The sequence below is a fragment of the Mustelus asterias genome, chromosome 19 (assembly GCF_964213995.1).
Source record: "Mustelus asterias chromosome 19, sMusAst1.hap1.1, whole genome shotgun sequence".
In the NCBI taxonomy this organism is placed as follows: domain Eukaryota; kingdom Metazoa; phylum Chordata; class Chondrichthyes; order Carcharhiniformes; family Triakidae; genus Mustelus; species Mustelus asterias.
The window spans coordinates 54455553-54471556 of record NC_135819.1 but is presented as its reverse complement, the minus strand read 5'-3'; the positions used below and the strand labels follow the sequence as shown (position 1 = coordinate 54471556).

At 44.2% G+C, this 16004-nt stretch overlaps 1 protein-coding gene across 2 annotated transcripts in view; it reads left to right on the top strand.

Annotated features, from left to right (window-relative positions):
- Positions 1-275: 275 nt before the first annotated feature.
- LOC144507572 (interleukin-17 receptor E-like protein) overlaps positions 276-16004 on the top strand; it is a 54667-nt gene continuing 38938 nt past the window's right edge. The window contains exons 1-3 of one of the 2 annotated variants that reach the window (XR_013500118.1): positions 276-526; positions 11335-11368; positions 14626-14772. Coding sequence is in view for 1 of the 2 variants with exons in the window: in XM_078234720.1 (XP_078090846.1) it covers positions 410-526; positions 11335-11368; positions 14626-14772 (298 nt within the window). In the remaining variant the exon portion in view is untranslated. The remainder of the gene's footprint in view (positions 527-11334; positions 11369-14625; positions 14773-16004) is intronic. The other variant, XM_078234720.1, reaches the window with a different exon arrangement.

The window sequence follows — 16004 nt, the reverse complement described above, 5'->3', positions numbered from 1 at the left end:
GTACAAATTTTGGACGAATTGGTCTAACCAATGCCACGGATTAATGTAACCGACAGGTTGCACATGAGAGCAGTGCTTTTATGACAGTGTAAAAATTTGAATGACATGGGCAAACGTTCAAGTGAGTCGGGATACACTGTTAAAACGTTTTTTTCCAAGAAATCTGACATCCGAAGGAACGGCAGCGCCCAGGGGAAGGCGGGGCAGGGACTTGGGGTTGGCTCTTTAGATACGATCTGGAGGCGGCGGTGAGTCAGTGCTGGAGGGATCGTACCACTCGTATGAGAGCAGTGTTTAAAAGGAGACGGTGACAGTCGGTGAACTGCATGCGGCTGCCAGCGCCTCTGCTGAAATAACGAGCCTGTGCCTTGCACCATACACGTTTAATTAGTCAAGTGGCAAAGGCAAAATGTCCTGGAAGGACCGTTGCAATCGTCTGAGCTGCCTCCTCATTATTTTGGGGTTGAACATTCTTTGTTGTCCAGCTATTGAGGACATCACTAAATGTGGACTCAGGTGTCCTCAGGTAAAGTTGCAAAAGCAATGATTTTCTATCACGCCAGCAATGTTAATTTTGAAATCATGTCTTCATTTCCAATATGCTCTGATAACGTTTCGCCCTGTTTAAATGTTGATTTTTAACATGCTTTTTTTTCTCCCCCACACCGCCTCCCGAAATGTTTGGAAAGATTTTCAGTGTTCTCTTGTCAAATGTTATCCTGAGTTAGTTCAGACGTTCTAGTTATTTGAGATTAAAATGCATGATGGAAAATATTTGGGGCGATGTTTCTGGGGAATCTTGAATGAAGGCAGAACTCATATGAAATGGGGATGTAGGTTTTCGGGAACACTTTGAGGTTCAGAGCTGAACCCAGTTGCCAAAGTAACGCACAGGAGCACTTGGACCTAATCCATCCTTTTATTATATTTTTTCACAGTAGCTGCCACATAATTTGAATTGTTCAGTTCTGATTCGGGGTAAACATACTTAGGGTAATCATACTTACTATGCGAGAATTAAAATTGACAAATATTTTGCCACTAATTAGGTCTCCTACCTTTTCCTCAGATTGTGAAAAGTAACAAAGCTGTAAACATTAACATAGTAAGGAGTCTCACAACACCAGGTTAAAGTCCAACAGGTTTATTTGTAGCAAACGCCACTAGCTTTCGGAGCGCTGCTCCTTCGTCAGATGGAATGGAAATCTGATGGAGTGGAAATAGCTGGAAATTTCATCTGACGAAGGAGCAGTGCTCTGAAAGCTAGTGGCGTTTGCTACCAAATAAACCTGTTGGGCTTTAACCTGGTGTTGTTAGACTCCTTACTGTGTTTACCCCAGTCCAACGCCGGCATCTCCACATCATAACATTAGCATAACCATTAGATGGGCTATGGATGAAAGTCAGGAGGATTAGGTGGCACAGTGGTTAGCACTGCTGCCTCACAGCGCCAGGGACCTAGGTTCGATTCCAGGCTTGGGTCACTGTCTGTATTGAGTCTGCACGTTCTCTCCATGTCTGCGTGGGTTTCCTCCGGGTGCTCCAGTTTCCTCCCACAGTCCGAAAGGTGTGCTGGTTAGGTGCATTGGCCATGCTAAATTCTCCCTCAGTATACCCGAACAGGCGCCAGAGTGTGGCGACTAGGGGATTTTCACAGTAATCTCTTTGCAGTGTTAATGTAAACCAACTTGTGACACTAATAAAAATAAATAAGTAAAAAGGGTAAAAGCAAAATACTGTTGACGCTGGAATCTGAAACAAAACAGAAAATGCTGGAAAATCTCAGCAGGCCTGACAGCATCTGTGGAGAGGGAATAGAGCCAAATTTCAAGTCTGGACGACCCTTCGTCACAGCTGGCTTTCTCTCTTAAGGGGGATGAGTGATGCTCCAGGTACAGGTATAATCCACAGTTTCAGGAGTCCATGAAGTTCCATCTAGTGGTTTAACCATGGAACTGCAGATGTACAGCCTGAATTGGCGATCATGGGTACTCTCTCACCTGCCTTGTTTCTGTTACTTTGTCATCTTCAGCTTCCGTCTTTTTCCTTTTCTTCTCAGCTTCACGCTTACCCTATTTATTGCTTTTCTGTTTTCCTTTCAATGTTTCTATTCTTTCTAATTGCAGGCTGTCAATAGAAACAGGAGATGTAATTATGCTCAACATTTTACATTTTTTGCAAGTTAAACTCCTATTGCTGAGAAGATGTTACAAATTTGAGCTAAGATTAAAACACAAATGAAAAACAATTTTCGAACCATTTTGAGTGATCTTGTGTGAACCTAGTGATAAGAGCCAAGACGTGACTGATTATAAATGTGGATATAGAAAGTTATGATGGGAGAAGTCGACAAAAAAAGGGCAAGTTGTTCACACAGGATGTAGAAATAGATGGAAGATAGTTAAGAAAATAGATGTGTGCAGATATGCATTTGTGTACTTTCAGTTAAGATATTAAATCATCTGATCTTTTAAGGTGGATGTAAGTGGTTCCACAGGACTATCTCGAAAAGCAGAGTTATTAACCTCAGTGTCCTGTCCAATATTTATCTCCCCACCAACATCACAAAAACAAATCATTCGGTCAATATCCCATTGCTGTTTGTGGAACCTTGCTGTGCACGAATTGGCACCTGTGTTTCCTACTTCGGAAGTATTGTATTTACTCTAAAACTTTTTGGCTTTCATGACCTCAGGATGATTCACTATTTAACTGAGAAAGACATTGAGAAGATTATTGCCAAGCAGACGTGGTCGTTGATTACATCCTTGTGTTAAATAAGCAGATTTTAAAACACACATCTGTTCAAAATTACCCATTTTATAGTACATAGTTTGCAGGGGTGGAAAATTCTGCCAGTAACAGTGTCTTGACTAAATTGATGTGCAACATGATATGTACAGTTTCAGCTGCTTTCAAGGTATTTCAATAGGTAATTAAAGAATTACCAGTGGTACAAATGGTTCATCATCTTTTAATGCGAATGTTTGTTCAGTGATTTGGGTTTTCACTAGACATCTTTATCTGTTCACTTGGTGTTTGGGGTCTCCTGTTCATATACAAAGTTTCTATACAGTGAAACCATGTGCCTCATCTTTGATAACATCTGACCACTTAGTTAAAAAGAAGCACATTTCTTTTCCTTTGACATTATGAGCTAGAAATTGGCCTGTATTCAGGTATGAGGGTTGTGTTTTCTGACCAGCCGCTGCCCATTGTCATTGAAACAGGCAGCGTATAAACTTTGTGCTGTTTCTCACTTAGCTGAATGTAGCATTGGTCTGAGTGGGGTCTACCCTGCTGGCTTTCTGCTTCTGTTTACTCTGTTTTACTTTAAGGCAGCATGCCCTTTTAAAGAGCAGCTACCCTCTGTGGAAGGGAGCTGTTGCTGCTTTCCTGCACTGATGTTGGCTCTATGTTGGAGCTGTAAAAATGGAGCACCAGGGAGGGTGGGGTTCCTGGGCTCATAACCTGTTGCTGGAGGCCTTGCTAGTGGAGGTGGGCGGAAGGCAAGAGGTCACATGTTTTAGTGGGGTAGGGAAAGCAGGAAGCCTCAAGGGCAACTTTCAAAGGAAATGGAACTAAGTGATAAAGGAGGTCATTACAAAGAGTCGGGCTCCATGGACCTGGCAGTAGCATCGCATTTGGGTGGTCAACATCAGTCAATGTTGATCCTGAGAACAGCAACATTTTGCATTTGGGAATTACTGAAAACAATGTGTATTATTTCATTAAGTACATCAATATTAATGGGATGAAGAAAAGCTAACGGTGCAATAAAATTGATGTTGTACGTCTGTTGGTGTTCATTCATGATTGTGAAAGAAAATGTAATTTGAGTAAACTTGTAATGACCTTATATTTTTTTATTCACTCATGCATTTAAATCAGGAATACTTTATGGCGTAGGGTGCAGATTTTTCATACTTACATATTTAATAGTTTAGAATTGTACCTGGTACACAAAGATAAAAATAAAACTTAGGAATAGAAATTGCCAAGGTAATGGAGTGACCATCATCTCGAGTCCTTACATCAATCACCCTGTATCCTAATTCTGCAGCATCTTGTTTGTTTAACATCTCAACTGCTAAACTATCTCCTTTAAACTTACTGGCTGTAACCTAGCAAAGCCCATCCCAACCCATCCACATATGACAGTAATTCCTTCACTGAAATGTTTTCCCATTTCCTTCACCTAAGCCTTTGCATAAGTGACTCTGGTTCCTTGGCAACCAGATTCTCCCCTACTCCTTGGGAACTTTCTGCACACCTCACCAAACTCTGTTTTGCCTGCAGATCAACTCTCCTCCTTATATTTATGGACTCCTCCTTGACCTTACCTTCATTTAAAGCCTCGTCACCTCTGAGACTTTTTTTGTTCCTGAAATGTGGGTTTAACTGGCTAGGCTAACATTTGTTCCACAGGAGCAGGCTGAGGGTAAGGGAGCTTGTTTGTGCACTAATTTATTTAATTATTTTTCAGTTAAATTAGTGAATAAAATCGGAGGTTTTTTTTCTAAACAGGAAATAGGCCCAGCAGCAGCCTGGGAAGATTTTGGAGGGTTTAAAAGTAGGCCGCACCTTTGAGCGGGCAGCGTCGTTAGCGGGCAGCGGAGTGAGCAGGGGACAGAGTGAGAGCTAAAGGGCTTTGGCTCACAGGGCTTCGGCGAGGAAGGTTGTTTGTTTGTTTTTCTTCGGTTACACCCCCTTTTTGTTTTATCCCCAAAACTAAAAAGGACATGGCTGGTATGAGTGGGAGGCCAGTATACTGCATTCGGTGTGGGATGTGGGAGTTCCTGGAGACAACTTGCCTCCCGGAAGTCCATATCTGTGCCAGATGTGTGGAACTGCAACTCCTGAAGGATCGTGTAAGGGAGCTGGAGCTGAGGCTCGATGAACTCAGTTTAGTTCGGGAAAATGAGAGAGCCATAGATAAAAGTTATAGTCAGGTAGTGACACCAGGGTCTCGGAAGGAAGACACGTGGGTCACGGTTAGGAGGGGTAATAGTCAGAAGGGTGATGTGCCAGAAAGCACCCCAGTGGCAGTCTCCCATAAGAGAAAGGGATGGGCAACAGATGGGAGAAGGGAAGGGAGTGAGCAGTCTGTGGAGGGATCCCCTGTGGTTGTCCCCCTCCACAATAGGTATATTGTTTTGGATTCTGTGGAGGGGGATGACCCTCCAGGGGTAAGCCACGAGGACCAGATCGCCTCCACGGAGACAGGCTCAGGGGTCCGGAAGGGAAAGAAGGGGTTTAGGAGAGCGATAGTTGTGGGGGACGCAATAGTTAGAGGCACGGACAGGCGCTTCTGTGGGAGTGAACGAGAATCCAGGATGGTAGTCTGCCTCCCTGGTGCCGGGGTACTGGATGTCTCCGAGAGGGTAGGAAGCATATTTAAAAAGGAAGGTAGTCAAACGGATGTGATTGTACACATTGGGGGAAATGATGTAGGTAGGAAGAGCAGGGGGGTCATACGAGAGAAATTCAGGGAGTTGGGTGCTAGGCTAAAAAGTAAGACCTCCAGTGTAGCAATCTTTGGACTGCTCCCGGTGCCTAGTGCAAGTGAGGCTCGGAACAGGGAGATTCTACAGTTGAACGCGTGGCTAAAGGACTGGTGCAAGAGGGAGGGTTTTAAATTCATAGATAACTGGGAAATCTTCAAGTCAGGATGGCAACTGTACAGAAAGGATGGGTTACACCTTAACTGGAAGGGAGCAAATATCCTGGCTGGGAGTTTTGCTCGAGTGTTTCGGCAGGATTTAAACTAGTGTGGCAGGGGGGTGGGGAACAAAACAGGAGGTCAGTAAATACTGAGGCTGGGGTCGAGCTGGGGGCCAGGGCAAGGCTAGCTAAGAAGAGGAGCACTCTGGAGGAGGAGGACCTGACTGGGCCTGGAGGTCTGGAGTGCATCTGCTTCAATGCGAGGAGTGTAACGGGTAAAACAGACGAACTTAGGGCCTTAATGCTTGTGCGGAATTTGGATGTGGTTGCGGTGACGGAAACTTGGTTAAAAGAAGGACAGGACTGGCAGCTGAATATTCCGGGGTATCAGTGTTTTAGGCGAGACAGAGGAGGGGCTAAAAAAGGTGGGGGAGTAGCGATATTAGTTAAGGAGCATATTACCGCGGTGCAGAGGGTAGACAACTTAGAGGGGTCATGTACTGAGTCGCTGTGGGTGGAACTCAGAAACAGGAAGGGTGCAGTCACTATGCTGGGGGTGTACTACAGACCACCCAACAGCCCACGGGAAGTGGAGGAAAGGATATGTCAGGAGATTCTGGATAGGTGCAGAAAACATAGGGTTGTTGTAGTGGGGGACTTTAATTTCCCTGGCACAGACTGGAAAGTGCTTAGAGCTGGGGGACCGGACGGGGAGGAATTTGTAAAATGCGTACTGGAAGGTTCTTTGGAACAGTATGTAGATAGCCCGACTAGAGAGGGGGCTATACTGGACCTAGTTCTGGGAAATGAGCCCGGTCAGGTCGTCAAAGTTTCGGTAGGGGAACATGTGGCAAATAGTGACCACAACTCTGTTAACTTTAGGATAGTAATGGACAAGGATGAGTGCTGTCCTACGGGCAGGGTGCTAAATTGGGGGAAGGCTGACTATAGCCGGATTAGGCAGGAATTGGTGGATGTTGATTGGGAGAGGATGTTTGAGGGTACGTCCGCGTCTGGCATGTGGGAGTCTTTTAAGGAACTATTGATAAGGCTGCAGGATAGGCATGTGCCTGTAAAAAGGAAAGATAGGAAAGGTAGGATTCGAGAGCCGTGGATAACCAGGGAAATTGAGGATCTGATTAAAATGAAAAGGGAGGCGTACGTTAAGTCCAGGCAACTGAAAACAGATGGAGCTCTGGAGGAATACAGAGAGAGTAGGAAAGATCTCAAACGGGGAGTTAGAAGGGCAAAAAGAGGGCACGAGATGTTCTTGGCAGGCAGGATTAAGGAGAATCCTAAGGCATTCTATTCATACGTTAGGAACAAAAGAGTTGTCAGGGAGAAAATCGGACCTCTCAGGGACAAAGGAGGGGAATTATGCTTAGAACCCAAGGGAATAGGGGAGATCCTAAATGAATACTTTGCATCGGTATTCACGAAGGAGAGGGGCGTGTTAACCGGGAGTGTCTCGAAGGGAGGTGTTGACCCGTTAGAGAAAATCTCCATTACGAGAGAGGAAGTGTTAGGTTTTTTAGGGAACATTAAAACTGACAAAGCCCCAGGGCCTGATGGCATCTATCCTCGACTGCTCAGGGAGACGAGAGAGGAAATTGCTGGGCCTCTGACGGAAATCTTTGTCGCTTCTTTGGACACGGGTGAGGTCCCTGAGGATTGGAGGATAGCGAATGTGGTCCCGTTGTTTAAGAAGGGTAGCAGGGATAACCCAGGAAATTATAGGCCGGTGAGCTTGACGTCCGTGGTAGGGAAGTTGTTGGAGAGGATTCTTAGAGACAGGATGTATGTGCATTTAGAACGGAACAATCTCATTAGTGACAGACAGCATGGTTTTGTAAGAGGGAGGTCGTGCCTTACAAATTTGGTGGAGTTTTTTGAGGAAGTGACAAAAATGGTTGATGAAGGAAGGGCCGTGGATGTCGTCTATATGGATTTCAGTAAGGCATTTGACAAAGTCCCACATGGCAGGTTGGTTAAGAAGGTTAAGGCTCATGGGATACAAGGAGAAGTGGCTCGATGGGTGGAGAACTGGCTTGGCCATAGGAGACAGAGGGTAGTGGTCGAAGGGTCTTTTTCCGGCTGGAGGTCTGTGACCAGTGGTGTTCCGCAGGGCTCTGTACTGGGACCTCTGCTATTTGTGATATATATAAATGATTTGGAAGAAGGTGTAACTGGTGTAATCAGCAAGTTTGCGGATGACACAAAGATGGCTGGAATTGCGGATAGCGAAGAGCATTGTCGGGCAATACAGCAGGATATAGATAGGCTGGAAAATTGGGCGGAGAGGTGGCAGATGGAATTTAATCCGGATAAATGCGAAGTGATGCATTTTGGAAGAAATAATGTAGGGAGGAGTTATGCAATAAATGGCAGAGTCATCAGGAGTATAGAAACACAGAGGGACCTAGGTGTGCAAGTCCACAAATCCTTGAAGGTGGCAACACAGGTGGAGAAGGTGGTGAAGAAGGCATATGGTATGCTTGCCTTTATAGGACGGGGTATAGAGTATAAAAGCTGGAGTCTGATGATGCAGCTGTATAGAACGCTGGTTAGGCCGCATTTGGAGTACTGCATCCAGTTCTGGTCGCCGCACTACCAGAAGGACATGGAGGCATTGGAGAGAGTGCAGAGAAGGTTTACCAGGATGTTGCCTGGTATGGAGGGTCTTAGCTATGAGGAGAGATTGGGTAGACTGGGGTTGTTCTCCTTGGAAAGACGGAGAATGAGGGGAGATCTAATAGAGGTATACAAGATTATGAAGGGTATAGATAGGGTGAACAGTGGGAAGCTTTTTCCCAGGTCGGAGGTGACGATCATGAGGGGTCACGGGCTCAAGCTGAGAGGGGCGAAGTATAACTCAGACATCAGAGGGACGTTTTTTACACAGAGGGTGGTGGGGGCCTGGAATGCGCTGCCAAGTAGGGTGGTGGAGGCAGGCACGCTGACATCGTTTAAGACTTACCTGGATAGTCACATGAGCAGCCTGGGAATGGAGGGATACAAACGATTGGTCTAGTTGGACCAAGGAGCGGCGAAGGGCCTGTTTCCTGTGCTGTACTGTTCTTTGTTCTTTGTTCTTTGTTCTTATTACCAATCCCTCACTGCCCACCTTGCAGCCTGCTGCAGTCCATATGATGTAGGAATATCCACAGTGCTGTTAGGGTTTCCTCCGGGTGCTCCGGTTTCCTCCCACAGTCCAAAGATGTGCTGGTTAGGTGGATTGGCCATGCTAAATTGCCCATTAGTGTCAGGGAGATTAACAGGGTGATTATGGGGATAGGGCCTGGGTGGGATTGTTGTCGGTGCAGGCTCAATGAACTGAATGGCCTCTTTCTGCACTGTAAGGATTCTATGATTTGTCTATGGAATATTAGGATTTTTACTCAGTGATATCTTGACAATGGATAATGTCTTCACTGATCATGTTCTCATTTCCCATTCTATTCACATCTCCTCACCCATGGTCAACTCATTCTTTCTTTACCATCTGACGATGGGAGAAACTATCCTTCATTAGCACTCTCTGTTACTCCTGTTCTTTTCCTTCAATCAGCACATTATCATCGTGTCCATCAACCTCCTTGAACCCTACCTTGCTTTTACTTTTGATGGGGTAGGGGATTCTCATCTGCATCAATTTCCACATGGTCTTTTCCCCCTGGTAAAGTACTCACCTTCATGTACTCGCGATTCATTGCTAGAGCTGGCCAGACTATCTCGGGCAGTATTGTCTCTCCCTTAATGCAGTCAAATCATCTTGCATTTGTCGGATCATTCTGACGGTTAAGGACCATCCCAAAGTCTCATTTTCAGCACATTATTATGGAAACTGAACTTGCTGATTGCACCACTTGCCTTCTAAAAGCTCTCAAGTTGTTTCAGTGGTACCTTTGGAGCACTGGGGTCATGATGGGAAGATCTTCGACAGTCATTGGCAGCTCTTCTGGTAAATTCTCAGTTTTAGTAAAAGAACGAGGAAAAGGAAAATCCATTTCTTGAGAGCCTGGCAGCAATGTGGAAATTGTATCTTTTATCAGTAAAACAGGTGGCTGCAATTCCAGCAAAATGCCCTACATTGTCAGCATGAGTCAAACCTTGGATACGTGGATATCGCAATATCACTTCCTGCTGACATCATGGTTCACATGTGTTCGCTGGCCAACCTGCCACAGGCAGTCTGTGCATGGGCTTCGCTTTAAGAGTTCATATGATTTGGATATAAATATGTGTCAATGGCACACTTGAGCATCTCTCAAGACCCAGGCAATTGTATAAAAGCAGCTCAAGTATTTACTGATCTAAATGTGAATGAAACCTAAATCATTCATCTGGCTCGTATAACTTCCCAATTCTTTTAGTATTGAAAGACTACAGGTAACTATTTCTAATACTGTACAGCATTAAGGGGAAATTATTTTATTTCCTTCCCTTTTCAAAAGATCACTTACAATGATGCGAGAAGCCCTTGTTAGCATCTTAATTTGATTTCAGGTAACCTACTTTATAGCCTAGATATTCTGGCAGTATAACCTAGATATTGTAAACGGTAAGAGATATCATCTATTCAACAGAGGGACAATTTTGATGTGTATTGATCTTGTCTTATTGTGTGCATTGTGCTGTTTTCATTTTGCAGTTATATGAATTTTTTTGGTATGCATTTCCTTTGAAGGAAAAGCAATTGAACCACAGTGTGGAACCACTTCCTCAGCAATATGCAACAATGAACTACTTCCTAGTTATGTCCGCAGCAGTTTGATTAGTGTATGACAGAGGAAGCTCAGTAAAATGTTTAAGACCATAAGATATAGGAGCAGAATTGGGCCATTCGGCCCATCGACTCTGCTCTGCCATTCAATCATTTCTGTTAAGTTTCTCAACCCCATTCTCCCACTTTTTCCTCATAACCTTTGATCCCCTTACCAATCAAAAACCTATCTCTGCCTTAAATACACTCAATGACCTGGCCTCCACAGTCTTCTGTGGCAGTGAATTCCATAGATTTATCACTCTCTGGCTGAAGAAATCCCTCCTCATCTCAGTTTTAAAGGGCCATCCCTTTGCTCTGAGGCTGTGCCCTCTGATCCTAGTCTCTCCTGGAAACATCCAGGGATGGAAACATCTTTCCCATGTCCACTCTATCCAAGCCTTTCAATACTTAATTGAGGTCTTGGGGAAGAACTTATTTTTTTTTACCTCAAAACAATTCCCAATATGCTATGTGCTCTAAGATGCTTCTAAGAGATGTTTTGACATGCTATATAAATACAAAACCAGTCAAGATAATTAAAGGTGATCCAGGACAATTGCCCTCCAAGCAATTCTACTTGCTACTGAGCTGAGTTGCAGCTTGGTTTATTGGCAAACATGCTCTGCTGCTAGCTCCCACTTTTCTTCCATTTTACCGTAATGGCGGTAAGAGTGGGGAGATACCTGGTCGGCCATATGATGGAAAGAAAGTTGGAGCCTCTACCATCACTATCCATAGCACCTGACTGCAACATGTATGTAAAAGGTGCATGTTGCCATGACAATTGTGACTCTGGATAAACTATAACACAGATACATACTTATCCACATGCACATTGAAACATGCATTTACACACGCACAAACTGGGCAGAAAATATCTTTAATTCTGGTTTTTGTTCTTTCAGGGTCTCCAGTGCAAAAGCAAAAACATGACTTTTAGTAAGTATTACTTTTTAAACAATAAAATAATTTCCAATTTACTGATGGAGCAAATGGGTCTGAATAAGCCGGTGCCATTTCGGTGAGGCCTGAATCCAAATTAATTCAGGCTTCCTGGTGGCAGCTTTGGCGCTGTTACTGAGTGTTCCCGTCTCAGCTGGAAGTGAAATCTCTTCTGCCCTGCGAGATGTTGCTGTTAATTGAGGGATGAATGCTGTCCAGGGCAGAATAGAAGCCATTTACTGCAGTCACAGTCACATCATAGAATCCCTGCAGTGCAGAAGGCGGCCATTTGGCCCATTGAATCTGCACCAACTACAATCCCACCCAGGCCCTATTCCCGCAACCTCACACATTTATCCTGCTAATCCCCCGACACTAGGGCCGATTTAGCATGGCCAATCAACCTAACCCACACATCTTTGGACTGTGGGAGGAAACCAGAACACCTGGAGGAAACCCACACAGACACAGGTAGAAAGCGCAAGCTCTACATGGACAGTGACCCCAGGCCGGAATCGAACCCTGGTCCCTGGCGCTTTGAGGCAGCAGTGCTAAACACTGTGCCACCGTGCCACCACATTGATTTGCTTCACCTTTTTCCAGTTAACTCCTGTCCTCAATTGTTGATCATATCACTCACCACTCCACCACCACCCCCCTCCCCCCCCACCACCCACCACCCCGTGCATGGGAAATCGATTTAATCGAAGCTGAATTTATATTACCTTTTTCCTGTCATACATACTATTATCGGCATTCTCAATTAATTGAGAATTATTTCTGCTGATTCAATCATGAGCAAATTTAATGCCTCATTGATTTTAAACAGTAAACATTGCTTGCTTATGACTCAGCATGGATTTCCTCAAGGGCATCATGCTATGGGGAACACCAACCATTGCATTTGCCTATTTACTCTTGTATCAAACTGAAAAAGATGATGCGAAGTAACTCCTCCAACAGCTTAATGAGGCACCATCTAGTCTTCCACTATGTTACATGGATCAGCAAGGTTCCTCATGTTGAGCGAGTTAATTATTTGGCCGCACTGCTAAGATCCTAGAGAAATGGAAAAACAAGCCAGCTCAACTATGATTCCTTTCACTATTGCCACCCTTCTGACCCTGTTGCATGAAGAACAGCCATCTGAATTTTTATCAGCGTACTCCGCACTGACTGGAAATAGCCCCCAGCACAAGCTGGCCTTCAGAACAAGAGCATTACGAAATTCCTAATGATATGGGAATTGGATGGTGCAGTGGGTTATCGCTCTCATTCAATTTAGAACTAGGCTAATTAATGAGTCACTGCCACTTCTAAGGGAATGAATTTGAATAGTCTTCATCCAGTTGCCCAGGAGAATGAACTAATAATGAAATCGTTTGAGCTCCGGGAGGCACTCTTCTGAAGCTGAGGCAGTAATGTTCTTACTGGGTAACAAGATTGGCAAAAGCCTTATCCTGCATCAAGTTGTTCTGTACCTTGCCAGGGATTATTCAATGCTGACACTGAGTGCCTGAATGTTAGTTTAACAACATGAATATCCCACACCTTAGTAATCACGAAATACATTCAAATGGAAAACAAAATATAGTTTTTCTTCTCTCTGTTTTGAATATTGATTCAGGATAGATGGCCAATTAGAAATTTTTAAGTTGGCCTCCTCGAAACTTTGATCCTCAAAGTCTTTGGGAAGGACCTTAATCAGGGTTTCTAGTTGTTGATCTCCACTTCTAGGTCCTGCCAGGAGCAATGTGTCCTTGTGCCGCGGCAAGAAATTCTGGTGATCTTAATTGGGATCTCAAGGAACAGAAGTGCACTATTCCTATCAAGTATAGTGGTGGGGAACAAGTAACTCTGTCCTGTTGATTCTGTTCTCTGATCGTTTCACCAACATCAGTGTTCAGATTTGTTTGTTTCTATGCTTAGTGACCAATGTAAACACACACATGAAGATTTATTCCAGTAATTCTAGAAAAATTATGAAACAGTTCTTTTTTAGAAAACTGTTCACAATACCATCATGATGGTAAAGCAGTAAATTGCCATTAGAGGGGCTATTTTACTGTGATTCTCCTGGTGACACAATGGTTAGCACTGCTGCCTCACAGCGCCAGGGCCCTGGGTTCGAATCCTGGCTTGGGTCACTGTCTGTGTGGAGTTTGCACATTCTCCCTGTGTCTGTGTGGGTTTTCTCCGGGTACTCTGGTTTCCTTCCACAGTCCAAAGATGTACGGGTTAGGTGGGTTGGCCATGTTAAATTTGCCCCTTAGTGTCAGTGGGGTTAGCTAGGGTAAATGCATGGGGATAGGGCCTGAGTGGGATTGTGGTCGGTGCAGACTCGATGGACGAATGGCCTCTTTCTGCACTGTAGGATTCTATGATTAACAGCTAATCATTTTTATTTAGCTTTTTTCTGTAATCCTGGTGTAAACTGCATCCAACTTATCTCTCAGCACCATTGTGTTATTGTGTTGTCCGCTGTGGCACAAAATAACATTTAAGTTCCAAGTGAAATTTCATATTTCAAACCTGTTGGTTGCCTGATCTCTGAAAGTTGGGGATGAATATTCCCGTTCCTCCCACCACGGGAATCGTAGCGTGTCAGGGGCGGACCATGGAAAGGTCCATTGACCTTGGGCAGAATTTTCCGGTTTCGGCGCGAACACCGCTGGAAAATCCGGCCCCATGGATTCCCACTGTCAAGGCACTGGATTTATATATTGTGCTGTTGCATTGTCTAGCTTTACATCTGCATTGATAGAGACTTACGTACGGAACAAAAAATCATATTGTAATTATAGGGTGGGATTTTCCGGTTGCACTCACCCCAAAACCGGAAAATCCCACCCAAGGTCAATGGACTTTTCCATGGCCCCGGCCGGCTTCAATTCCCGTGGCGGGCGGAATGGAAAAATTCGCCCCATAATCTTTCCATCATTTTCCACTCTGCACACATCAGAATTCTTTTCTTTTATGTATTTGTGGGCAATGCTGGAATTTATTGACCATCCTTAGTTACCCTGAGAAGTTAGTTTGAGGTCTTTTCCTTGACCTTGTGGTATAAGTGTTCCTACAAAGATAAGTAAGGAAACTCGAGGCACAGTTGGAGCTCAAGTGCTTAGCTCACAACTAGGAGTGGATGGGACATCCTGACAACCAAACTTGAGGCTAACCACTAAATATGGTTTACATTAAAATGTGTGATAACACGAACATGTCCAACAATATTGTGCAATGTATTTCCTTTGTAGGTGAACAGGATAGACCCTGCCGTAAACGTTCATCATCCCTGTCCTCAAAAATTGTGGAGGATCTCAAAATATTTACAGTGGTGAAATGCATCAAGGAGAGGCAATGTTCCATACACCTGAAAGTTAAAGGGACATTGACACTCGAAGGTAATTATTTTTGTACTTTCATCAAAAACTTGAAAACAAATTTGGAAGAAAATCACATCCTTATTGCAGTGAGTGTGTGTGCCCAGCCATCTAGATTCTGAAAACTGCATAGGTTTATATTCTTTAGTTTTTAAATTCTGATGGAAAATTTCTGTAAGATTCTCCCAGCTGTTTAGCAGCTGTTTTTAGCCAGGCACATTTGTTTCTCTGTGGATGTTTTTAGCCAACCGCACATCAGAGAATCCTTGTGGAAATTTCAGTTAATTTTCAACTTGCTGCGAGAAAACATCTTGTGATAAGACCACACAAGTCATCAACTTTATTGTCTCATTTCTTCTGCCGATACACCCACAACAAAGATAATAGGTGAGAGTTTCCGGCCTTGCTCTCCCCGAAACTGTAAAATCCCGCCCGAGGTCAGTGGACTTTTCCATGGTCTGTCCCCTCGCCCACTCCGATTCCCCTGGTGGGTGGAACAGTAAAGTTCACCCCAATCTAAATATGATATATGGACCTAGCTGACAATCCCAAATCTCAAGCAGTTGAATTCTTTGTTTCCAATAAATTGATCACAAGTTTGAATTTAAACGCCAAGCATTATAACTTCCTTCATCATGTTGTTGGTTTTTCCTATCAGAAGAAGCACAAAGTGGAAATTGCGTTATTGTTGTATATCTGGGGAGAAAATGGCAATGAATGTTACTCAAAACGCTCTGCTAGTATCACGCTTGCTACTGTAGATTTCTAGAACAGCATGGATATGGAGACATCTGATGTTTCACAGGTGGATTTCCATTTTCCAAATCAGGCAGCAGTGATTCCTTACTGTTTTATTGTCATACTATAGTTCAGTACTGCCTCATAGCACCAGGAAAATAGGTTCGATTCTAGCCTGGGATCTGTGTGCAGTTTTCATGCTTTCCCCATGTCTGCGCGGGTTTCCTCCGGTTGCTCTGGTTTCCTCCCACAGTGCAAAGACGTGCAGGTTAGGTGGATTGGGCATGCTAAATTGCCCCTTTGTCTATGTGTCCATGTGTGTGGCGCTATGCATCGATGAGGTGTAAAACACCTTGTGCTATAAGCCCCTGGCGACAGACTGGCAACCCGTTCCAGGAATAATTAGCTACAGAAACAGATGAAAGTCTGACCATCAGGGTGTGAAAAGATAGAGAGAAAGAGCTAGTTCAGTACAAATATCAGTTTCCTCTCGTCTCTTCTGGATCCCCTTCCCA